This window comes from Antennarius striatus, chromosome 18 (genome assembly GCF_040054535.1).
Source record: "Antennarius striatus isolate MH-2024 chromosome 18, ASM4005453v1, whole genome shotgun sequence".
Classification (NCBI taxonomy): Eukaryota; Metazoa; Chordata; class Actinopteri; order Lophiiformes; family Antennariidae; genus Antennarius; species Antennarius striatus.
In genome coordinates this window covers 16,720,001-16,747,647 of record NC_090793.1, presented here as the reverse complement: position 1 = coordinate 16,747,647, position 27,647 = coordinate 16,720,001, and the positions used below count along the sequence as shown (strand labels likewise).

The 27,647-nt window shown below is 38.3% G+C and overlaps 1 protein-coding gene across 1 annotated transcript in view; it reads right to left on the bottom strand.

Annotated features, from left to right (window-relative positions):
- Positions 1-805: 805 nt before the first annotated feature.
- The window catches only part of brinp2 (bone morphogenetic protein/retinoic acid inducible neural-specific 2), an 89,520-nt gene continuing 62,678 nt past the window's right edge, over positions 806-27,647 (bottom strand). Inside the window, exons 6-8 of the mRNA XM_068340759.1 lie at positions 8,320-8,542; positions 3,900-4,206; positions 806-3,112 (exon numbers count right to left, since the gene is read on the bottom strand). Of these exons, the coding sequence (XP_068196860.1) occupies positions 2,291-3,112; positions 3,900-4,206; positions 8,320-8,542 (1,352 nt within the window). The 3' untranslated portion in view covers positions 806-2,290. The remainder of the gene's footprint in view (positions 3,113-3,899; positions 4,207-8,319; positions 8,543-27,647) is intronic.

The window sequence follows — 27,647 nt, the reverse complement described above, 5'->3', positions numbered from 1 at the left end:
TTTCTTGCATGATACATGGCCTGCCCTTCATCCCATTTGAATGGAAATCCTTCAGATAGTTTGCGCTCTTAACAAAATTGTCACAAATGTCCTTGCAGTGTTCTAAAAGTAAAACAAAATGTTCTTTACCTTCTCTCTAGCTGCATCCACTTACCAAAATTAAGGATATCTTCTATCAAGTTTATTCAAATCTGGCAGGTTTTTGTGCTATTCTGATAACTGACAAAGAGATGAAATCATGTAAAAACATCATCTCAGTGGTAGTGGTAGTAAATCCTGCACAAATGAAAGAGGTAATGTGTAGTGCTTTTTAGAATGATCATCTTTCCCAATGTTTTGAAAGTGTAACATTAAGCACTGTGATATTAGTGTATTTGTTTCAGCTATGAGTATGTTATAATAAGTACAGTCCACAAGGAAAAACAACGTTTGAGATGGAATCAAATTGGAAACACTGAAAGTTTGTCTACTAGTGTTCACATCAACCTGTACTGTGACTGTTCAGAGGAGTGAGACCACAAGTCACAAAATCAAATCAAGACAGGCAGGTGGTTTTGTGATTTGCTATTCTTTGAATTTAAATGGCCTTAATATATTAAATTATCAACTCATGATTCTCTTGGAACTGGTTGGATTTCCATCAGTATTCTGAAGCGTTAGTTGTTAGAAAACCATTTCCCCACTTCACCGGAACACATTTGTCATGCACTATTAAATCTAACACTCTGGTGACTGTGATGTGCCGTATATTAATGGTATTTTATAGCACAGACAACAGTAAGACACAAAGAAAAATAATTCCAAGTAGATAAACCACTGTGTTTTTACTTAAGCAAGCTGAGCACAGAATAACTGCTGAAAATGACAAGTTTACTGACTTTTAAGTGAGAGATTACTGAAAAAAATGCAAAATATATCAAGCACCATCCGGTTAAATTTGCACGTCTCCAGAGAAACCATTTTGCATCAATTTCTGTGGCAATTGCAGCCTCAATTGTACCAGTACATGGGAAAAATTTACCTGAGACTAAACCAAATCACTGAAAAACTTTAAAAACAAATCAACCAGGTTTTATGCATTGTTGTGAGTGTATGTAAGTGGAGATAAAAAAGATTTTGCAGACCAATTTCATTATGCAAGTACTGGTGTGTACTGTGAATAGTGAGGCAAAGTTTCACAACACCAAACCAAAAACTGCAGAAGGTATGACTGGCATTTACATGGAAAAGCTACATTAGCACTGGAGAATGTGTCTGTTGTTCTGCCTTGGTAGAAATAGTGAGCTATAAAAAGCAATACAGCCATTGCTGGGAACTCAAACACAAAAACTAAATGTGCTTCTTATCTTAACATTAACTCTCCATATAAGGCATGAGTTTTTGTTATAAACATTTTTTTGGTCTTTGCACTGAGTTATTTAAAAAGCAATGTGCACTTGTCCACATCTGGGGTTAGATGGAGCATTATTTACAGCACTATATCCGTATATCTTTTTGTTATCACATCAGAGGATTCATGATATTCACCTTAACAAAAAAACCAACTCAACATATTTTGACATTTTGCGATTCAGTTTGCCAATGTGTTCACCGTTGTTTGGTATAGACACATCACCAAGGACAGAACATCACTAACAGGCTTCTCACTCAGATGTTAAGCATAGATACAAGTTTTCAGATGCCAGGTAAAATGGAAGGCAAAAATTAAAAGGAAATATTCAAAGACAGTAACAGGGTTCAGGATTATCAAATTTTAAATTGTTAAGCATAACATAATGTCTCATTCACCACATATAATATAATATTATTCCATATCCCATTATTCTGTAGACAAAGAAAATAAGGTTAGAAAAGGGGAACTCCTCTTCCAGTAACTCATTTTTGAAGACTCACTCTGAGATGCTCTTAACATATCAAAATTGCCTCTACCTTTGCAAGGCAGAGGTGTTAAGTATACTTAATGACATAGGCTCTCTGAAGTTCTAAATCATATGCAAAAGAGTCTCTTCACTTCATCCAGGCTGATACGATAGGGACAACGAAAGATTCCAAGTGTGAGTTTCCCCCAAAAGTCTGAAACATGGCTCCATTGTTGGTCAAAGGTCTCTGGTAATGACAAAATCTGACACCAGAAATATAGTCAAGAGTGACAATACGAAAAATTCAACAGCTGTTCAGAATGTTATATGAATCCAGAGCTCCCCTGCTCAAATTAAGGTTGTCCTTGAAACTGCAACTCTACTTTCTTCCTTTAATACAAGGCTTGATCCTGACTTTTGTGCTAAGCTAGCTAGCTGCACAGCTGGGCCATTTCAGGTTCAGGGGCAGCATTGGGAAGCTTGGAGTTGAACATCTGCAGAGTGTCTTTAATGCGTGCCACCTCTCCGGCAGACAACTTGAGCCGGTGGCGCAACAGACAAGAAAATAGGTCAAGTGGCTGTGGTGCTGGAGGAGACAGCCGGTTAATCCGATCTCTCATCTCCAACAGCATCAGAAAGGCCGCGTCCTGCGTACCCTGTGTGTAGGGGTAGTCCAGCTGAAGGATCAAATCCTTGATGCCTTCGGGGTCAAAGTGCATGCTGTATCCAAACACTTTCAGAGTGTTGATCTTCATATACCCCAGGTTGGATGTCTGGTCATCCAAGTCCAGTGGTTCATAAAAGAGCGTTTCATTCACTGTTGGATCATCTGTGAGTATACGACTTCGCAGGTAGATGTGCACTGTTTCAAAGAATGACTTCCATTTGCTGCCCAGAGAGAGTGTCCAGTTGTAACACTGTGCTGTCATGACAGAATCCAGTCGAGTTCTCTCCCAATCAGGGAAGTCAGGCTGGTTCACAGGCATAAACCAGCTCTCCGAGTGACTTCCTCCAAAAGGATTCACATAAATTGCAGGCACGGGCTCCAGTGTTGAATTTTTAGTTGAGCATATTTGGAAAGAAATGCCCATCAAGACGTGGATGAGATTTGACTTATTTTTGTTACTCTTGAGCGTCAGCAGCATCCTTTTCCTCCAAGCAGGATTGAACCAACTTCCCAGGCGGACATCATTGCTGATGTAAATGGCATGGACCTCTATTCTGCTGTCCAGGCGTTGTAGGAGGTACTTCACCTACAGAGGAAATAATGAACTATATGATCATGTTTAAATGGTAGACATATAATAATAGACAATTCATTTACACACTGGTTCTCAAACATCCAGTTAATAAAAACTCTCTAATGGGAATTTTAATTTGCAAGCCCAAATGATAATAACTACCATGACGATTGGAATTATTTTCTCAGAATACAGAAATATACTCCAGAACTAAAGGGAATTTTTCACAGCTTCTCCTTACAGACTCCTCATCAAGGATAAATTGACTTCATGAGTGCATTCAGCAAAATAGCCTGAGCATATTAAAGCAAATGTCTGATAGCAAAAACCTATTTGGTAAAAATACAGTTATGTATGTGTTATGATTAAAAATGGATTTAGGTCCTCCATTATGGAACATTTTATTGATAATGGCATGATGGCAAATTAAGCTTTCATATATGTTTTGTTTCTTAATTTGACATCCATCATGACCATGTCATCATGGCAACAATAGTCTCTGCTGTGCCCTTCATGCAATGATGACGCAATCGATGATCTACTCATGTAACAAAAATTCTTCTGTTGTGCACACTCAAAACACACCAATTTCCTTTCTTAATTCTAATGGTTATTGCCTAATTGGTGCGAGAACTACTTTCCAGATGTATGTGTTTCAGTGACAATGGCATTGGTGGCTGTTCTCTCAGGGCTTTTTTGTTGTTACCATTTTCAGTGTTAGTGTTTAGTGTTAATTATAGTGTCATCAGCCAATTTGGTCCACAGAGGTTTGAGAACCATTTTAAGAAGCTCTAAAAACCTCAACATCTGGCATGTCCAAATCCAAGCTCAAATAGTGGTCCAGAGATGCAGCAATGCTCGGCCGGCAGGAACCAAGATGGAGGAGGTTGCCGTGGTGACAGGCTCCGCAGCGGGTTGCATTGTCATTTGCACAGGAGAAGCAGGATGTGGATGAAGTGCCAACTACGCAGGGGATGATTCCCTGGCAGCTGGGCTGTTCCGCGGGGCAGATACAAGTCTTCCCCTCCTCAGAGAAGTGGCCCATCACTCCATGCTCATTGCAGTAAAGCAGAGATTGGACCCTGCTCAACCAAAACCCAACAGTCCTACAAATGAGAGGTGAGAAGACATTAATCCATGTATGCATATACGTGTGTGTGTGTGTGTGTGTGTGTGTGTGTGTGTGTGTGTGTGTGTGTGTGTGTGTGTGTGTGTGTGTGTGTGTGTGTGTGTGTGTGTAAAAGTCATACAGAATTATATTTCTTATAGTTCATTTTTACTTAGTTATATTCATATTTCTTGAGTCTCATCATGGATTTTGCTGTTCTTAATTCAAATTTTCAGGTCTACACAATGTGCTATGAAAGACTCATCTTCCGTGTAGATCTCAAATGCAATCTTCTGTGTTCTTAGTGCAAACTGCTGCCTTAGGACTCTGATGGCTGATGAGGAAGGCAGGTGTTGGTGCTTCACTTTGTAACTACGGACAGCCTCTGAGTCATCTACATTGAAACACAACGGCAAGCATTCACGAATGTAGCTTCAGTCGCAGCTACACCTTCTACTATGTGTACTGTTTTTTTTTCTCCTTTTGGATTTTTCATTTCATTAATTTTAACAAGGTACTTACAGTTTAGCTAACTGGAATGTGTTGAGTAATGTGATGTGTCTGATTGATATTGTGAATCTGCCTCACAATTCATGAGTTTCCGTCCATGAAATATCTGCACAACCGTTGCAGATAGAAAGATGAAAGAAAAAGCACATTACTCGGTCGACAAAGGGGATGAAAATTAGATGACAACCTTGACTTTGAAAAACTAGGTCAATATCAAATTATTCTGTCTGTCATGTCAAGTATTTTCTTCCTAAACTTACATTTAAAGATTTATTTCAATTATTTTTACAGTGCATCCAATCGGATTCTCGCCTGCACAAACATCACAAGAAATCCATTGAAATTCACAGCCACTAAATGCCCTCTGACTTTTTTGTCTGACCCGGCCATCTTGTTCCGAGGTCCACACACTCTTTCCTGCCCTGTAATAGCTCGGTTTCACCTGTTTCCATGCTCCCTCATCACCCCAGCAGTACTTAATCAGACCTTATCTAGAACTTTCCTTTTCCCTCTGTGATTCTAAGCCTGTTACCAGGAGCTGTGTCACCTGTATCTGCCTACTTGCCTGACCTTCTGGCTACATATTTGGATGTTGTATTCTACCATGCTCCAAAAATTGGAGCTTTTTCATAGTTATATGATATTTTTGAAATAAATATCGATCTGCATCAGGTCCTGCCTCTAACATCTTTTAATGCATCCGACCCATGTTGCACTGCACTAGTGTTGTTTAAATTCACATTTATCTGCGTTCAGATGGTATCAGAATTTGACAAGTTGGATGAGACTGTGTCCACTATGCTGGGTGCCTCACTCCGTTTTTAGATGTTAGGTTATTCTAAGGGGCAGCACGGTGACACATGGTATTATTGTTGCCTTACAGCAGAAAGGTCTTGTGTCTAACAAATTAATTAGTACATCGAAACATAAAATCATTTTGCATGTCAATTTTTGTTTCCGAAATCATGACATATTTCTTTTAAGTTCCCTAAGTTGGTGTGCATGTATATATTACTTTCTGTATAACACCTAAAGAAAATGTCCTCTGCATAAAATAGTTTGTTATTCATGAGAGGAAAGCAACAATTGATGATATCTCAATTACACTGATGCTAAAATCATTTGGATCCCAATTTCCTTAGGTAAAAATCCACTTGTCTTCAATTTTATTTAGAAATGGTGTTGTTTATTTGGGCGCTGCGGTACTCTTTTCTTTCAGAGGAGGACTGTTGTTTTCTCAGACATACCTAAATTACCATCAGCTTTGGTGCAAAAACCAGTTCAGACTAAAAATTGGCTCAGCAACGACTTTAACCCCAGGCTAAGTTTAGGAAATTACACATAACATTGCCCAAATGCTCCAACAATTCCTTCCCCCCAGGCCTGGTAGAAAGGGTCTGTGTGTGCAAATAGACAAAAATGAATGATGATAAAACTAATAGGTTTGTGCAGAAGTAAAAAGAGAGTTTTTGGATCTCAGCAGGGCCTGATGGGATGTTGTTGTTGGTGTTTAGTGGGTTATGTGTTAGGGTTGAGACAGAGTTAGAGAGAGAAACAAAGAGGGAGAAAGAAGCAAAGCAAGACACAGAGAGAACAAGAGGCAGCACAAAGGTGGCTGCAGCAGAGAAACAGACAGAAAGTGAGTGTGAGATGGAGTGATGGATAGAGGAAGAGGACTGTCACAGAAATTAAAGTCCTCTGTAAACAAGTGCCAAGCTGTCAGACTGAGAGAGGACTTGATTACACCATGACAAAATACCACACAGACCTCTGGTAACTAGACCTCTCATTTGTCTCACATGTTCCCTTTCTTTCACTCTTCATCTACATCTTGTCATCTTTATTTGATTTTGTTCTTTCTCACTGCTCACATCTCTCTTCCTCAGCTTCCTTGTTTCTGTTAGCACCTTATTTTCACATTTCTCCACTTAAGTTAAACTGACTCAGGCAGAGGATATCAGTTCAGCTGCAAAATTATTTGTAGACGAGCTGTACATCAGTGCTGCTTTACTTTGTCTATGATCTGTGTTCACAAGGTTTCCATTTGGGAACTGAATTTTATTCATTTATTCATTTTCTTATCTACTTCTGCTTTTTGCAGGTCACAGGGAGTGCTGGAGCATATCCCAGCTGACTTAAAGGCAAGGGGCTGGGACACTGCGAAACAACACGAAAAACAACCACACACACACACACACACACACACACACACACACACACACACACACACACAAACACACACAAACAATTCACCTAAAGTGCATGTGTTTGGAGATGGGAGGAAGCCAGAGAACCCTGAGAGAACTCACGCAGATACGGGGAGAACGTGCAAACTCTGCACAGAAGGGACTCGAACCCGGAACCTTCTAGCTGTGAGGCAATAGCAGTACCCACTTCGACACCGTGACACCCCTGATTTTTATGATTAGTGAGGAGATAAAAGAAGATAATATAATTGATTTGACTATAATTGATTTCAATTGTGTATCTGTACAGGAGTACAGAACAGTTATTAAGCAGACTTAGGTAAATTTAAAATATGATTAAAAATAGACCATTAGCATCCATTTAGGACAGGGTCTAACTTATTTTTCTCAGTTGATTGTCATCTATGAAGTCGTAAACCAAACCCTAAACTTAACCCTAACCAGGCCTCATGAAGTTGACATGTCCTGTGGAACATGGGGCAAGTAATGTTTCACACAGCAGAATATCAGAAGAAATATTATTCTTGTATGTGTTCAGAGGATGGTTTGCTTGCTTTTCTGAATATTTCTTTCTCATTCATCCAAAAACCTAAAGGGAAAACTGACATGGACACTAAGAGCTTTTAAGAATCAAAACATAAAATACTGTTTTCTATTACTGTGTTCTTTTTGGGGGGTTGTTGTTTTTTTTTTATGTGCATTTGTTAGGACATATTTAAAATGCTTACATCATTCAGCTGATCCAGGTGCATGTATACTACTGTTTAATATCTTGACTGCAAAGACAGTGTAAACCCTAAACATCTCAAATCATAATGCCAGCAATAAAAAGTAAAATGTGTGGATGAAGATCTGATTACAGTATTTTCCACACTATAAGGTGCACTGGCCCATAAGGCGCACCTTCATTGAATGGCCTACTTTAAAAAAATAAAATAAATATATATATATATATATATATATATATATATATATATATATATATATATATATATATATATATATATATATATATATATATATATATATATATATATATATATATATATATATAAAAGACGCGCTGGATTATAAGGCACAATTAAAGGCTTTTAGGTGCGCCTTATAGTGCAGAAAATACTGTAAAGGGAGTATTTGCGCACCCTTCGAGGCACATCTCCCACCTTTGTGTGTAAAACTTTTGGGGGTTTGCTCAATTCAAACCTCTTTCTACACAGAAAGCTCTGGGATTTCCAGGCACGTTCTGGGGAAAAAACAAAACAAAACAGGGCAAGCTGCTAGAGAGCATGAACCTTTAATTAAAGAGCACAGAGCAGCCACTAAAACTCCCAGTAATAACAAATTATGGCTTCCTTATTTGCTTTTTCATCAATTAATGTATCCCAGTGACCTACCTCTCTCGGGGTAGACTGATTCGTGGTTGTCTTGGGCAGCGTTTGCTTAGGGTGAACAGTTTCCGGACAATCTTCTGGGCTTTTCCAAGGACTAGGGCGGTGGTGGACTCCAGCTGGATGTAGCGCTTTTGGAGGGACAAGTCAGCTGACCAGAACTTGGCAATAACTGACACATTCAAGAAGCGGTCACTTGGCAGACGCTTCAGGAAGGCTTTGAATTCATCTGGAAGGAGTTCAACAGACACAAAAAGAAGTAAAGAAGAGGAGACAACACAGAACAGAATTAGACACTCTTGAGTTACTTCTATGTTAACAACACCCATTTGGAGTGCTGCAAACCTATTCACTGCAGTCTATTTCATCACTAGTGGCATACGTAGACAATGAATAAGGAGCTGAGGAGTTTCATGAGCCATTAGAATCCAAAAAAAGCTGTTATGTTCTAATGAAAACTCATTACTGTGTAAACACCTGCGCTTCACTCTGCAGTTATACTCATTCACCTCATCAACAGAAGCTCATTGTATTTGCAGTAGCATCATTGGAGACATTGTCATTTACAAACACTATTTATCTAATGACTGACAGCATGGTGTCATTTACAGATGGCCATTTTCATTCAGGTCATAATTCTTTCTCTAAATGCCCAAACAAGTTGAGAAAGAACTCAGATGCACAAGCTAAATGGAATGATGGAAGCATATGGTAGAGGGAATTTCTCTCCTACGAACAAGTGCTTTTCTGTAAAATGCAAGGATTTACAGCCAAATCTGCAGCTGTTTCAGGAAGTATGTGTCAAAACCATAATGTTAGGTTTACGACAAATTTATCTTTTGGATGTTACATGACCTCTATTACCAATAACATTCCCATCGAAACTGTTAAGCAGCCAAATGAATTATATCTGTAAAGGCAGTCAATATGGACACAAAATGCACCCTACTCAATAAGATGTTAAGTTTAAGCTGATGTTGAAAGACATGGTCTTAAACCTTAAAGCTTTTGATGGCAGCGCTCATAAATTAGAGCAGGAAAAATCCCCAGTTATTGATAAAGTTTTATTCAAAACTGCTAAATGGGGACACAAATTGGCAAATGTCCACAGCTTTTATATCTTTTCTCTTACTTTGGAACCTAAGCTCAGCGCAATAAATATGCAGCATTAAGGTTCATCTCTTTGTGATGTTGGAAACTCAGAGTCATAGACAAAGCTATGAGCTGTTTTCACAGAGAGAGCATGATGATAATGGAGTGCTCCTAAACACTAAACCACACATTATCAGAATGTCTCACCATGTGTCATGCCAGAAGCTAATAATTAGCAACTATCAAATGTGACAGTAAAGCTAAACTATGTAGCCTTTACTGAGAAGCACTGTAGCAATTACAGCATAATGAAATACCCCAATTTCCAAGACATTAGCCTGAGGATATCAACAAAAATGACCCGACTAACAGTGAGAGCCAGATACAGTAAACATGGCTGCAGTAGCCTGTTGCATCGGCTATGTGTACATAGTTTTTTGTTTGTGTGTGTGTGTGTGTGTGTGTGTGTGTGTGTGTGTGTGTGTGTGTGTGTGTGTGTGTTGGAAAAGAAACAACCTTTCAATTTCAGATACAATCTAATATTCAATTCTCTACAAATGAGATCAATCCTTTATTAAATGTTAACAATGACATTGTGATGGCAATAAAAGAGCCATATGATCCACAGAGAGCACAAGCCTGCAACAAATGTCTGTAGTGGTTGATAACTTACATTTATGATGACATGGACATGGAGGTACCATTGCCATCATCAGCCAGCAAGGCCAAAAATTACCAGAGGAGAGACAAACAACTGAACAACAACGCACATTCTCAGCTGTTATTCTGCTGACAAAATAATGTTTTATGTCCGCTTTGGTTTGAACACCATCAGTTATAAAAAGAAATAGGTGTAACATGTTTAAAATGCACTTCAGAATCTTTATTTTCTTGGCAACCCTGGTTCACAGTAATCTGTCAAGTAATTTAGATGCAATTAGCAACAAATAAAACAAGTCATGGAAAAACATGTCCTTTCTTGTTAGATAAGTGAAAATGGAACTCTTCAATCTTGTCATGAGGTGCATTCTTAGGACCCATATGCAGAACACCAGAGGAGAAGCTTTCATTCACAGTTTAATCAAATCAACCAAAAATCCAGGAAACACATGAAAACTCAAGAAGTCCAACAAACTAGAGACGTGAGCAAGGGTACAAAACAATCTGGCACCGAACCAAAGGAGAAGTCGGCTTATGAGACCTCAAGCTAATCAGCCTGATCAGTAACAGGGGCCAAACTGCCCACCAGTTTGGCTCCGCCTCCTGCCACACCGCAGGAGGCGGGGCATGAGAGACAGATACCAAACCGTGACAAATATTTCCTTTTATCTGTACACACTGAAATTTAAACAACTTATTTTCCTTTATGTTTCCCCTTGTTCATAAGGTTAACACTTCTACGTATATTGTTCGGTTAAAAATTGTTGCATTTCTTCATCTTCATTATATTGCTAATTTACTTTTGTTTACTTAATTTATTACTGTATATTATTAATATAACCCTTTTTGTATTGGTTTAATTGATTTTTACTGTTATGGGAGAAGTAAAACATTACCCTATTTTTCGAAATGTATTTATTTTTCCTGCAATTGTGTTAACAGATAAACATGCAACAAATGCATTGTTTGTATTTTTCTATTATACTATACTATGTGAGATTTACATCTGCTATCCAAGACAAAATGAGGAAGAAGTGGTTCGCTCATATTTTACGTGTGTGTGTGTGTGTGTGTGTGTGTGTGTGTGTGTGTGTGTGTGTGTGTGTGTGTGTGTATGTGTGTGTGTAAAATCTCCAATATAAAAAGATTAGCGCTGCTGGAGTAAATTACACTGAGATTAATGTTGGCACAGAAGACAAAGCTCATACTCTGTGTTGGGTTTTCCAAGAGCTTCTCCATGCTAAGATCTTTGTAGTCCCATTATGAACCGATGGGCAAATATGCCAGTATGAAACCACTGGGATACTTGAACCTTTCATTCCTTTTCTTCACAAATACAGCTAAGTAAGACATTGTAGAATTGCTCTGGGCCTGCAAGAGAATTGTGCTGTTGTTGGCAGGGAGACAGCAAAGGAATCTGCTGCCAAGTCAACCTAAGGAGCGCCTACCTGATGAGACTCAAACCCATTGTGGTGTTCAGTGATCCCAGATGACACACTGGTCTGTCTTTTTCCATCCCTGCCTTCTGCCTCCCTGCTTTAGTGTGATCTTTCGTTTCTAGCCTGATGCGTCAGGGTTGTCTCTTGTGTTTTCTGTCTCTGCATGTTCCTGTCTGTTGGTTTCAAATACTGCAATGTGTCCCAGCTCCCTCATATCTTTCTGTAGCCTCTGTTTCTCCTCCCCTCAGTAATGAAGCAAAATTAGCAGTGGAACATTAACTTTCTAATCACTGGATATATTCCTCAGCTGGCCTGTTTTTTAGTGCTTGCTTCATGTCACCTCTACTGATCTTTGCAAAGCAATGAGAGCAATGTATGAGTGCTTGTTTAAAGGACAAAAGGGATGGCGTAAGACAAAAATGCCATCATTTTGGATGTCAGCGCTGCTATTGCTGTATCAAAGATACTATACAGGCTGATTTGGATAGGAATTTGATATAGGCCTCCCCGTTCCAGCGCCGTTTTTTAGCGGTGGCTGAGGTAGTATACAAAGGTCAGTGGTTGGGGTCCCACTCCACAGTCTACATGCCAATGTATCCTTGACCATGATTCAAAAACTTGGCTAGCAATGATTCTAGTTTTTAAACTCAGTTTTGACAACTTTTTAAGTCCTAATTCACAGTCAACAACCATTTTCAGGTTGAACGACAATTTTCAAAATCACAGTGAGAAGCTGTGATGAGATTTGTAATGGCAGCCAGAACAAACGGCACAAAACATACAAATCACTTCATCATTCCTGTCTGTGGTGGGGATGCAAAGTAAATAAAAATAAAGGACATTGAAAGTACTTCTCCTCTCCTATCAAAAAACCTTATTGCTGCTGAAATTAAAAATAAAAAAATGGCTTGGTATTGGTATGCATGGAGCCTAAGGGTCCTCCTGCTGCTGTTATTAAAGCTCTTAAAATATTGATTTTTAAACTTATTCCCAAACCCTGGCATATATTCTCAAACCCGCTGTATAGTCAATGTCACTCAGACAATACCGACCATATAGCTGCAGTCAAACAAATAGCCACAAGGTTAGGGATAGCAGACACTGTTGTATCCGTTTCTTGTTTTTTTTGGGTTTTTTTTGGGGGGGGGGTGTTTTAAACATAAATATGTCACCATAAATCCCCACTAATAAGCTATGTTACGATGGCAAACTACAGAAAGAACTAGTCAGCTGTAGGGAGTGTCATCTCTACTACACTGCGGTCACATCAAGTAGCTGTAACAGCTGTCAGAGCTCCACGGTACTCCTACATTCGTCCTGCATACTGTAAGCATACGTGTCCTCTGTGCATGAATGCATCATTTCATTCAGATTGAAAGGAAAATGAAAGGGAGGGTATGCACTTATTTTAAACAGCAATGCACTCAAAGCTCATTAAGAAATAGCCTTATTTAGGGAATCATGGACATGAACTACTATAGTGAATAGTATTAGTAGTAACTCTAGCAATCATTTAGGTTAGACCTGTCCATATATAATTTTGTATTTAACAATAATTTTACACACACACACACACACACACACACACACACACACACACACACACACACATACACACACACACACACACACACACACACACACACACATATATATATATATATATATATATATATATATATATATATATATATATATATATATATATATACTGTATATTTATAGAGGAGAGATAGTGAATATATTCTGCCAGGCAGGAGGCCAAGAGGAAGACCACAGAGAAGACCAAAATCTCCTCTACCTCTAGCTTCCAGTAGGACTTACCAAAGACTTACAATGTTACAAAAGCACAGTTAAAACTGGAACACTTTCTTTGGTTTATTACCATAATATCCTGTATCTACTCACTCATACCCTCCATTCCAGCTCATGCTACATCATTACATGTTACCTCATGTGAAACGCTCTGATAATGAGTCAGCTGAAAGCTTTTGAGTTTCACAAGAGACATTAATCAGCCAGATCAATGTTTCTATATGCCCCCCAAACCTCCTTCCCTCTCTTCTGCTTCATTCCTCATCAGTCTCTCCTCACACTCCATCAATGATTATCTGAAACAGTGTGACACTTACACATCCGACTTCATTTCTTATCTACTCAGATACCTCTTCACTACTTCTTCAGCTTTTCTTTTCTTTCCTTTTCTTTCTTTTTAAATTTTTTTGGTTACTATTGCCCACTTCCACTCTTTCAATCTGGCTAAAACACCCCATTAGCCTTATTCCTTCCTAGCCTCTTTCGCTCCTCTCACCCACTTAGCACTGATCATTAGCACTACTGCCATGCTGAAGAAATTTGTCTGTCTGTTTTCTTCCCCTTTCCTGACATTTATGACTCCATGTCCAAAATTTATGGACAATTTGGCTCACTCAAAATCTATCAGATAAAGAGGCCAGGGGTTGTTTTCCATAATGGGGAATGCGCACCCTGAAATCTCCATCTCTTCTGTAAGTCAGTGATTCACTACATCATCAAGTAGAGATGACAGCTATGTGACGGGCTAGCTGACGGCTGTTCCTTCCACTCCTTAAAAGGTCATGGGATATTAAAAAGTCTGAGCTGGGGTCTGAAGAGCCTAAGCTGATATATACAGCATAGCATGTTTGAGAATGAGGTCAATCAAATAGTTTTAATTTGTTTCTAACATAATCCAATGAACTGAAAAAAAATCACTTAATAAACCTGCCTGGTGCATTCTTTCACTAAAGTCATGAAAGACATAAAGAAGACATTAAAGCACTGAGTTCTGATGCAAGAGTTGAACGAATGAACGAATGCACGAACTAACAAACAAATGAATTAACTAACAAACAAATGAACGAATTCCCCTTAAACTGCCACCTTATTGTGGTGGGGGAGTTTGAGTAGCTGAATGAGGAGGAGGTGTGTGGGGAGAAGGAAGAATGGGCGTCCCTGCTCAGACTGTTGCTTTTGCAACCAAGTCCCAAATAAACAGTAAAAAACAGATGGATGGATGGATGGATGGATGGATGGATGAATGGATGGATAAATAATTGAATGGATGGGTGGATGAATAAATGAATGAATGAATGACAGAGTTATTTGAATGTCAGCAGGGAGATGAGAGGCTAGTAGTCCAGGTGTGTCGCTCTGCTATTGGATACTTGATTGTTTATTAAACAGCTGATATCTCAGTTGTTAGCTCCAGACTTTGACAGTAGGATATTGAGAGTGAGGGTGCATGACTGCTGTGACATGACAGGAAGATATTAGAAATAACCTTTGTCCTAAAATGTAAAGAAATAGTCTTTCCACCTGAACTTTCAGTAGACCTTTATTTCTATGACACAGTGTTGATCATGCAGCCCTCTGCTTGATTGTCCAGCTATCAGGAGTATACATCACCTCTCTGTAAATGTCAGCTGAGATTGAATACAACCTGAAAGATAGGTGTATGTAGGGGATGGATGGATGGATGGATGGACGGACGGATGGATGGACGGACAGACGGAGACGTATGCTTTTCATTTAGGTAATATGTTCATATTCATCACCTCACTATTATTGATGATGAATCATGTTGACTGTTTACTGTTACTGACAAATGACAACTGTTTGAGGAACTCTTATGATACTGGTTAAACTGTATTAAGAATAATATGAAAAACGCATAAATAACAATAATAAATAATAAATATCGTAATAATTCACATAGTATAATAATAACTCACATTTCAACTCCCCCCTTTGACACCCCCATTAACAATCGTTGAGCCAGACGGGTTTCAACGATGGTCGTTGGAATGTGAATAGCACTGACCACACCCTACGGGGTTAATAAGCTGGGACAAGACCAGGTACCTTCAGAACTGAAGAAGTCTCTTGGATGAGAGATGAAACGTCTTCAACAACTTTCTTAAGGTCCAGTGGATTGATTTAAACAGCTTTGGATAACCATGACCTGGATAACTGAGAGCCTACACAAACATAATAATAACAATATGTCTTGTAGTTGTACTTCCATATTGACCATTTTGATCACTGCGCATAATTTAAATATCCTGTCAGAAGCCACAAATCAGCTCTAACAAGCATCTGCTCAGTTCCACAGCATCTCTCCCTTATAGCTAGAATTAGAATTGATAGGTTTACAACTGTCTGTCATGTGTCACTTTGTGAACACGGTGTCTGTAACGTCTTTTTTTTAGTGCAGTGCCCCTGTCTGTCAGTTACATTTTCGTGAAACTCCTCTCATTATATCCCACATGATGTCTCGCAACAACAACTTCAATAATCATCCCTCTTCCTCTCTGTCTTAAAAGCACTAACAGACATGCCAGACAGTAAGGTTGGAGTTTGGATGTCTTCAGGCAAACGCAACAGAGCTCTGTCTTTTATTCTACAGTGACGCCGGCTGGGGGAGACGGAGCTGAAAACAGAGGGTCCAGAGCTGTCGAGTAAACTGCTATCTCCATCACTTCAAAGTGTCTGTAGCACATTAAAGGCGCTGTCTATCACACATCAACGACAGTGCTCACACAATAGTTAGCAGGGAGGGTCTTATGTTCAGCAGTCTCAATAGATAATCTGAATCAAATCTCGACTTGAATCACTATGTGAAGTAGAATCTGTGATGTCTGCATATACAGTATCGGTTAAATAAATGTGAGTTTTACATGTACAGTATATAAGCACAGAATCACTCAAATAAGAGTTGGGAAAAAGTCTACTATGTCATTGGAAGTTAATGATAAGAACCCTACAGAAAAAAAGCAATATGGAAAATGTGCATTTAAATCCATGACTGTGTATTTGAAGACATCGCTATTTATGAATCCTGCCCAAAATAGACCAGACAGAAAGACATATACAGTAAAAGTATTTTCTTTTTCAGGCGTGAGTGATTCAGTTTGACCGACTGATTACATTACATCCTTAATTAAGAAAGCTTTTCGTTTTCAAATTAGCCCATAATCCTCCAAAGACTTCCAGGTTTACAGATACGTCTACAATAATTAGCCAACAATCAATCGAGAGGGCAAGAACACTGACCATATTTAACTTGAGCTGAACTCATGAATCCACATGCAACTGTTTACTGAAATATTCATGAACAGAATAAATAAGGCCCCATTTCCTGCTGTAGATTAAAATATAGGATTTAGAAGTCTTTGAAAACATGCTACCCTCGAGTTTCATCTCATATATGTAATATTTGGTCTCTGAGAGTGAGAGATACTCTGTGGATAGATATTTCCCAAACTTACATCACTGAAATCACATTTCCTGTTTCGTCCAGTAAAGCGAGTTCTTTTTAAAGTCAAATTATTTTTTGATTAACTGTTTCAATTAAAAAATTGTATGCATATTGTATGCAGATATACTCTGGGTACAAACATTGTAGTGGAGGGTAGAGATGCCTCACAATCTGATCTCACTGACTTCTTGTCAGACATGGATCAAGTTTTGACCTAGATTTGAGGGTTGTGCTTTTAAAACATCATGTTCAAGAAAGTTAATATGGTCAGTCAATTTATTTTAAGAATATTTGTGGAAGCTGATGGAGTCTTCACAGGTTGGAAAGCAGCTGGAGGAAAAATTCAGGCTCTTTATAGCGTTTCAGATGCTCTCTGCATTGCACAATCTTGGAATGTACTGGCTTCTTTTAGAAACACACTTTACTACATCAGTTATTACATTATATAACATTTTCTATTATTTGCAACTCCATACAAACATGACTGTCGTAGGTTTTATGAAAGCATTATGAGTGAAATCAGAGAAAAGTAAGATTAAAAGTTCTTTTTAAGTTACTTCACATCTGCTTGAACCTTCAACCTACATTAACATAATTTGCATCAAGGTACACCTTGAAAACAACTGCCAATAGTCAAATTACATTTACCGAAATTTAGGCAAGAGTGTGTCATATAAAACAAAATATTTTACTGAATCAATTTTGATCTGCATTTTTTAACCATCTGTTGTGAGTCTCGGTGTGGCAGGTGTGATGCTACATAGTCTAAAATTATTCTAGTTAACTGAAGACCAGAACTTATTTTAAATGAATAAAAGTGCATAAAGTCCACTGTATAGAAAGGTATCAAATTTATTTGAAAAATATTACATTTTGATCATCTACTTAAATTTCATGTGGGTGCACAAGCCTGAACACATATTAAGAGACTGACAAACAAGATCATACAGGATTGCTGCATACACTCAGTTACTTTAGCTTGAACACAACAGTGAATATTTCTGCTTGTAAAATATGGTAAACAATACTTTTCAAATCAGCGTGGCTTGTCTGTGCTTCTGGAGACACAGATAGCATCATTTAGACTTGAATGGTGTTTTAGTTTTTACAGACTACCCATCTTCTTTAGTTGTTTATGAGAAAACTGCCAAACTATGAACAAATGTTTCTTGGCCTGAAAAGAAAAAAAAACAAAAAACAAATTTTGACCCTGCTTTCAATCTGCATAGAGGTGAGTAGAAAATGAGAAAATGTGTGGGTGAAATGTTCTTTTAAAGTAACATCCCATATGCCAGTAGCACTGCACACAGTCCCTGATGATACACATCTTCAAGATTGTTTTCCCTTCCTTAAAAAACAAAAAGTACTGCCACCGGAATATGAAATTCAAAGAAGATACTATCTAATTCCATTAAAAATAGTGACTCTGGAAGTAAATGTAACTTTAAGTAACTGCTAAGTAATTGCTTTTCCCTTGGAGATATTAATCTACTCCACTTGTTTTTTTGCAGTCCTGCTATGTCAGTCCCCTTAATGAGCCAGCAGGTCACCATGTTCGAACAGCTCTCATTCAAATTCATCACATACAAATCACTGTGCTCAAGCTTTCAGTGGAATACAAATAGACCAAATGACAGGGCAGTTTCCCTCATGTCAGGCGTCGCTCCAGGGGGCAAATAGCTTTCTAAGCTGAATAATTTTGCTGGTAAAACTGACTTTAGATATCCTTCTTTGCTGTTGCATGGCAGCAGTTGAATGACACCGTAGCTAGTCTCACTGGTGCCTTACATGCTAACACACAGACAAAATCCAAATATATGTGACAGATTTACATTCAGCATTTCAGGCACGTCCCCTGGCGTTCTTTCTCAAACCCATTGCCTAAGTGAGGAATGGCAATCATTTCTGTTTGAGAAACCAATATGTGCTCAGGCACAACACATCGGGAAAGTAATACTATCAGGGCGTTCACTTACAGCACTCTTGAGAGTGATCGTAACATAAAAAGAGAAAGCTTCAGTGTTGTACCTTCATCCTCCACTAAGTCATAAAGGAGATCAATCTCAACTAGAAGCACCATTTTCCTTCTCATTCAAGGTTTGGTAGGGAGACAAATATGGCTTCTTTTGACAGATGAGACACTGATAAATTTAAAACTAGTTAAAGACAAGAATAGTGAAGGTCAGAAAAAGGGTGTCAGCACTTAGTATGATGTCTTTGTTTTGAATCTATTATAGCCTGGTTATGATCATCTTTGTTGAGAAATGAGACTATATATCTTTTTGTAGGTAATCAGTTAATTGTCACATTTATATAATTTTTGTTTGCTATATTTAAGTATTTATTCGATACTATCCACATACTGCAATGGATTCAACTGCCCATCCTCCGCAATAGGCATGATTTGATTATTAATTTAATCAAATGCTTCAGGCTCCTATTTCAAAGGCTTAAGTTTTTATTCAAATTGATTTTGTTTTCTCATAAAACAAGCAAATGATTTATGACTTGTCTGGCTTTGGTTTCTCAGGAGAGAGTCCAACCTGTCGAAGGAAGTCATAAAATGTGAAAATATATGATCTTAAGAATTTAACCAGTGTTTTTAGGCCTTTCTTGGGGAATATGGGCAGAGAAAGCTGGGGGGTCATAAGTAGGTGATTAATCATCTGGCAGGCTGGTATATACTTAATTGTACCCATGGGATGGTCACAATGAGGTATAAAAACCTTACCTAAGAAAGGCATACCAAACTAAGGCAAGGTGTGAACTGTCCTCAGTCCCAGACCAGATTTCAATGCAACTCAAAGTGAAACCACTAACATGTTGAACTACAGTCACGGTCAGGTTAGTTCACATGAGGTAAAAACATGTCTGGTTATTCTGATGTGGTGGAAACCTTGTTCTAATCTGTCCAACAATCTGATGGATTTAACCTGACTAATACATTTCATTTGCATCTTATTATAATTACAACACCAACCCTAAAGACCTTCATAAAACTTATTACACGCTAAGTTAAAGATTATCAATTGCATGCCAAAAGGCAGTTAAGATAAGGTTGCTAACAGCATGCCAAAGATCCGAAAGACAGACTCGAGAGCTCCATTTCACTTGTTGGATTAAAGTAAGATGTTCTTTTATGGAATGTTATTTTCTCATCCCTGAGGATCTGCTCTGCAGATTTAACAATTTTAAAAAAAATTTCATCAGCCCATGAACTTTGTTAATAATTTCTAATGTACAATAGCAAAGCTGATGACATTTTCATTTTCAGTGTCTGATGGATTAATTATGTGGGTTGTGATGTGGTACAAATGGTTGGTTGTAACAATGGAGTGAGTGCACTTCAATTTTGCTTTATGTAACCACTTAAATACACGGTTTCAGCGGTTCAAAGACTGGCGTGTAACGCAAATTCTTTCTTTTTTGTTATTTATTTGGGAATTTCTAAAAAAGTATTATAGTTATTCTGGTCTCCTAACATTGCTCACCAGCAGAGTTTCCCCAGAAAAGCAGCCAGATGACTGGAGGATAAGGAGAACATTATTGTGCAGCTGTACACTTAGAGCAACTTTAAGATATGCTGGGATGTAAATAATTCATTTTATACTAGTCTGTCAGCCACATTTTACATGTTAGGAAACCTCACACATTCTATAGTGCAATGTAAAATTACTACTTCCCATTTCCCTTTGGTTCTGAATTATCCTTCAGGTCATATCTGGCCCTCCGCTGCTGAAGCAGGCACCTAATTCCACCGTGCCTTTAGCATGGCTGTTTCAAGATGAAGTACCTCTCTTACTCCTGCAGAGAGATCAGAACTGGATAATACATTTAGGTTAACAAAAAGGTTAGGGGTAGCTGTTCCCAGGCCATTTCTTTCTTTTTTTCAAACAGCTCCTAACTGAGGAAAAACATTCAACTCAATTTTCCCTTTCTTTCATATTTATATGTGGAAGGATGACAGGTTCTTTAGGAGCAATGTTCTGCCTGTGCAGAAAACCATCATGTGGGCATCAGTTTGAAGCAGCTAATTTTCCACGGCCAGCCACTGGCCCACTCGGATGCAGCTGCTGAAGGTTGTTCAAGGACGTTTTAAGAGCAGTTGTTAAAGAATAGGAGAACATCAATGGTTCACGTCCCATGACATTCAACATGATTGAGATGTTGTCTGGAGATGTGACATTGCAGGGTATTATTGCCTGCAGATTGTAGGGTGTCGCTGTGGGGAATAAAGTGGAGGGTGTTTGGATGAAGGATTTGGGGAATCACTGTCAGGTTGCATTGGTTTGTGTGTGTGTGTGTGTGTGTGTGTGTGTGTGTGTGTGTGTGTGTGTGTGTGTGTGTGTGTGTGTGTGTGTGTGTGTGTGTGTGTGTGTGTGTGTGTGTGTGTGTGTGCGTGTGTGTGTGTGAGAGCATGAGTATTAGAGACAATAGAAATGGGACTGACGAAGGCTCGTGTTCATTCATCAGTTCAGCTACTTAAATGTCACTGCTTTACTGCAGAAGACATTGGCATTTGTAAAAGAGATGTCTTACTGTGTTTGCAGTGTTGACATCCACATTGTGATAAACAGCAACAAAGTAAGGCAATGCCAAACAAGATCTCACCACCAATCAAAGTGTTGTAGTCATTTGTAGTTGTAACTTTCAATGAACAAATAATGAAAGTATGTTAATAAATATGCTTAGAATAAAATTAATTGAATCAAAAGAGATTTAGAAAAAGCTAGCAGACAGAGAATAACAGAATTTGATAAAATCCTTATGATTAGTCAAGTTCCCTGCAGTTTGAAGCGATTCTCTGACCTGCAACTACTTTGTGGGATGTTATTTTCATATTCATGAAAACTGTGTGTTGCTTCTCTACAACAGCTGGCTCCTAACTCAGCGTTATAGTTAGACAGTTAAGAAATATTAGCAGTTTAAATTTGTGGCATGATTTAAAAACATGGTTTCATATAACTGCCTCCTTGTTAGTGAAAATGTTACGAAATAATGTCACTTACCAATAATTCCCAGACTAAAAATTTAAATAGCACAGTCATTTACTGTCATGATAAGCTGTAAACTGGAGGTGTATTCATTAATAAACTCATAACTACATTTTTATGTCTTTGAGCTTTGGGGTTTTTCTTCTTTTTTAATCTGCCATTGTTAACATTTCATGGAATTCAGAAAGCATACAGTCATATTTCAGGTTTTTTACAGCATGCATTGCGCATTAGTAAACTGTAATTATATCGTTGTTCTGTTCAGCCAAAGGAATTTTGGATTTTCATCTTTCATTTTAGCTGTTAGCAGGTAAAAAAAGAGAAAACATATTTTATTGTAATTCTAATTAGCTCCATCCTTCAGCATGTGAGAAAGCCTGCAGCAGCCTCCCAATTATTAATAAAGGATAAATGTAGGACAGACGCATAATGGCAAATGTCTACTTATCCAATGTAAGGCATTCCTAAGCCTGCAGACCTCACACATAAAGAGGAGCCATTGCAGGGTCTGATGGCTGTGCAAAATAAGGGGACATTAACCTTGAACAGTCTAAAGGTCCCAGATAGCAAAAGGAACCCAGATGGGCAACACTACATTTTTCTACAGGCAGATGGGTTTTAATGGTGCACACGCTCAAGCTGCAAATGGTCTCAAGTTAAAGCAAGCCCCTGTATGTCCCTATGTGTGAAGGTTACAGAGCCAAATGGACAAGCGGAAATCAGAAAGGTCAGCATTACATTTTTATTTATTTATTTTTTTTGGGGGGGGGGTAGCATTTACAGCTTGATGGGGATTAATTGCATCAGATCTTGACAACATATATTGGTGTTTTCATTCAGGTATAACAACATAAACTAAAGATTGTGTTTTCATGGATTAAAAATAAATAAATTTGGCAAAGGGAAATGCATTTTATCTTCAAATATCTGCAGTCTAGAGATATTTGGTATCTTCATTCAGTGTGTCCTTCCGGAATGAACTTGTGATTGGTCCAGGGTGCACCCCTGCCCTTTTATAGTCAGACGGGATGGACTCCAGCCCCCTGCAGTATAGATGGCATCAGAAAATGGATGGAAGGGTGTATTGTAGGCTCTGTATATGACTTTAGATGACATGTGAGCTGATGTGTAATCATTTGGTTATGATGTGGTCATATGCCATTCTCAAAACTGGGGAGCGTAAGGAGTATTCATTTATTAACTTATTGCATATTTGTCCATCCAGGAAGAGGGATCATTCCTGTGTTGCTATCCCTGAGGTTTCTTCTTTTTTCCTCTGTAAAAAGGGAAGAGATTTTTATTGTTCCCTGAGGGTCAGAGGATGTTGTACCTGTACATGTTTGTTAAGGCCCGTTGAACCAAATATGTGATTTGTACACAAAAGAATATGTTGGAAGGGCACAGTTTTCCACCTAAAATGTTCCATTTTGTTCAAACCTTGAGGGCACTCACGTTGTGATTCTTACAAGTGGTGCTTATGAAATAGCTTTTCCTCTGAAGACAAGTGAGGAAGACTAGCATTTTATCTTCTTTTATTAAAATCTGTTATTGCTTTTTTATTTTATTTATTTATTCAGTTCATTTTCCCTCTTTCCGGACATGTTATTACAACATATTTCACTTTCATCAGTGTTGAAACATCATCAGCAACATCCGAAAAGAAAAAAAAAGGGTTAACGGGTAGAAGCCATTGGCTTGTAAGATTCCCGTCCCCTAAATTATCAACAAAACATCTCTCTCATTAGAATAAGTAATCAACAAACTCAGACATTAAAAGTCTTCAACCAGCTCATACATTGAATTTTGACAGATGTTCATACCTTTATCCACTTCCAGATATTAGCCTTTTACCCTAGAGTATAACCATGTTTACATTCTTCCTAAGAACACAAGGTTTGTTAACATCATGGATAGTCAAAACAAGAAGTTGACCTTGCCAGTGTTCTCCACAAGAATATAATGATCATAGTCACCTCTTTCAGCAGATAGTGTTTATACAAAAATTAACCAGTTTTTTGCAGACACTTTAACAGTTTCAAGTGGTATTATATTGTCAACAGATATCAACATGCTGTTTAAAGTCTCAAGTTAATGTTATCCCATGTTATCACAAATACATCTTGTTCTTTTTTTGTTTGTCTGTTTTTTTTGTTTGTTTCTTTGTTCAGTAATCCATGGTTCTGACATCAATGATGTTGATTTTTTCGACTGTTCCATGAAATACTTGACGTGTCCAAAATTGTAGAGCTCCCAATATTGAAGTGACTCTGTTGTACTGATCTTTGGTGTAGTAACAATTCTTGTCCGTCTTTATTGCTCGTATTTCACCAACTCCTCTGCACTCCTGATCACCATTGTTTTCATCTGGTCTGGAGAAAGTCCCTTTGTTCTGATGAAGATCCTGCAGTTGTTGGTACAGGTGTTGTCGATCAGCCAATTCTTTTTCCGTTGTCGAGCTTTTTTAGCGATATCAGCATTCTTTTTAGTGAGATTCTCATTAATGTAGACATTTTTTCCATTCAGTTTGAAGCCTTTTTTCAGAAGAGCTATCTTGTGTTTACGATTGTTGAATTTTATCAGCACTGCAGGTGGTCTCCTACCTCCAGATGGTAATGGGTAACATGTCTCAATCTGGTCCGGATCTATAGATATCTCCAGATCCCTCGGTTGAGAACTGACTTGTTGCTCCAGAGATTCGATGTCAGCGCTAGCCATAGCATTTCTGTAATTCCTTGGCTTGATTTTGATTCCAGTCATGATCACATCATTTATACGAATCCTTTGTTCCAAATCATCCATTCCTTGTTGTCCCTGTTCCAAGACAACAATTCTTCGGTCTTTTTCATCCATGTCTTTCTGCATTTTCTTCATTTTGTCCTTCATTTCTTCCATGTCGTCTAGCACTGGTTTTAGCTTTTCTTCCAACTTTTTATCAAAGTCACTCCCTAACTTATCAAAGTTGCTCTTTAACTCACTCATTAATTCTTTCATAGAGACCATTTGGTCTTTAGTATCCTCCGATTTTCCTTTTGGTTTCGTCATTTTGCAGAGAATAAGTGAGAGTCAGTCTGGGTATGAGTTAGAGAGATAGCAACAATAGGAGACAGAAGAAAGACGTCTGCTCCCGTTGAGAGCCAGAAGTGCTTCGCTTTGCTGGGGATTTTATAAAATGTACCTTAGGAATCACCAGCATTTCCCAAGATTAAACATGTTGAAGTAAGAAAGAACATTCCAACACAGGGGTTGCCTCTGAAGTCACAAGGAAAATGAATGCATCTACAACTTATAAGCACAAAAAGAAACATAAGTGTTGACATCGTGGATGTGTACATGCAATCTTCTATTGAGAGTCCGCCTCCATTTAATGATCAAACTTGTATTCTCTGCGGGCTCAGGCATGATTATGACTAACAACAACTGTCAAGGCAAGCATGTCAGTAAACTAGAGGAAAAAATATCTCTCATAGTAAGATATCTGTATATAAAAAAAATCTGTTTACATTTTCCCTCTCACTACCAGAGGGTAAAGAAGCTTTTCAGTCTCCTACAAGACTGAGATTTTCGTGCCCAGAGCAAAGTAAAGGTAGAAGATGTTAGTAAGAGGCTTAGACCATACTGAGCTCACTCTCCCAAAGCACTGGGAATTTGCTCCCTGTGGGATCTGAAGGGTCAGGAGAAGGAGAAGCAGATTAAGAGATCGGCTGAGCAAACGAGGCAGATAGAGATCACCATGAGGGATTTGCTAACCACCAAGTCTGGTCGCTTAGAAGCTAAACTTGTGCTGAGGAATTGAGAGAGACTTTTCATTCCTCCTCCTGCACTTAACCTTTTCCACAGAGGGAAATAATTAAAAATCTCAATAATGAGCCCATTGTGAATTTATGAATAGCAAAATTGGTCTCAATTATTTTCGAACAAGAAGATGTCACTGTTGAGGTGAGTAATGAGGGGTTATAAATGTCCAATGTCATCTGGTGCCGTCATAATGACTGGTGACTGCTGACCAACATGGATGACATAAACAGATATACACTATTACATTAATCAACTGGTTCATTAATCAAGTAGCAGCTAACTGATTGACTGAGACACTAATTGCTAGAGCTGTCTTTAAAGACATTTCATCCAAGATGAAATGGACATTAAATGTGTGCAGCCAATTGCAAAATCTAGTTCTCGAGTTAAGGTTAACAGACTAGGTGAATGACTCAGACATATACTCCTAAAGCCCCACTGAGACAGAAAAAAAAGATTTGCAGAAGTGTATATTCCATCTACATTGCACTGAGTGTAATTGTTTTCATTCCTTACTAAAGTCATCAGGTGTTGGTTACACCTGGACTGAAGGAGCTGAAACTGAAGATCCAATGGAGCTGGTGCAGATGGTTGTGTAGCAGGATAGAAGTTTTCATTGCCCCATGCATTGACGCATGTGATGGGCGTTGCTGTTGGCCATTCATTGAGGTGAGCCGGGAATAAAACCCACAACTCTTCCTGTTGTTCTCTCTCTTCCTCCCCCTTACACATCAGTTATATTTGTTAATTTGTCAAAAAAAAATTCAGTGGTCTCTTTATGCTTATCTTGTTTTTGAATTTTGTGTCATTGAGCAGTTTTGCAAAATATTTTGTTTGTGTGACTAACCTTTGTTTTCACATTTAGGTAATATGTTTTTGTGATTTTGACTGATTTCTGTTTATTATGTAATCGTGCCAACTAGCAGTGTTGTCGCAAAATATTTACTATATCATGTTCAACCAAAATTTCGTACAGAGCAACAGCTAATATCTAAAAAAAAACGTATGTTGAGTGGCTTTCAGTGTATGTCCCTATTTTCTCGCTCTTGAAGTAACATAAGGTTCATTCCAAGGAAGATGAACTTTTAATAATCTAAGAAGAAAAAAATCTTCTGGCTATGCAGGCTGGTTAATGAGGAGCTCATTAAGTGGAAAGCATGGTGATTCGCAGCAGTGACTCAACTAACAAATACATGTACAAAGATACAAAAATGGTTGTGCAGTGACACATGGATGCTGTGATGCAGGCCCCCAACCACACACACACACACACACACACACACACACACACACACACACACACACACACACACACACACACACACACACACACACACACACACACACACACACACACACACACACACACAGAGAGAGAGAGAGAGAGAGAGAGAGAGAGAGAGAGAGATGTTTTGATCACATTGTGATGACATTACAGGCATTACAGACATTCACTAATGAATAGTTATTACTGAAGTGATCCCATGTTGATGGGTTGTATTGTTAAAATAACATTAAAAACCGGACTCAAGAATGATCACAAATAAACAAACTTTTACTCTATAGTCAGTAAACATACTGTATATTCAAGCACAACATTTTCATACCCCGTAAAACAATTGTTCCATTTTGTTTCAAAAGTTTTAAGAATTTAACGTAAGAATAAATAAATCGTTCTTTGCAGTTGCAAAGAACGACATATCTGAAAAAATGTCCAAATGCCTCACAGTGGCAAACTGTCAGCAGACACTTCTGTGGTGCATGGTATGCTTGCATACAGTTTGAGGAAAACATATCAGTATTTTTGACTGAGACAAATCCAATTAAGAGAAATCCCACAAGTTCAACTTGTGACATGGAAACAAGCAAATAAAGACCAAAGTTCTTAAATACCAAAACTCACCACTGTAACTTGTAATGTGAAAAACAATATGAGTCTGCGAGTTCTGGTCCAAAAACAAGATCTATCCTCACTTTTTTTGTGACGAAGAATGAAATCACTTGAGTCTATTGTTTGACCATGAGTCCTTTGGCATTTAATTCCAGCACTTTTTACATTCCTCATTTTGCTTTTGG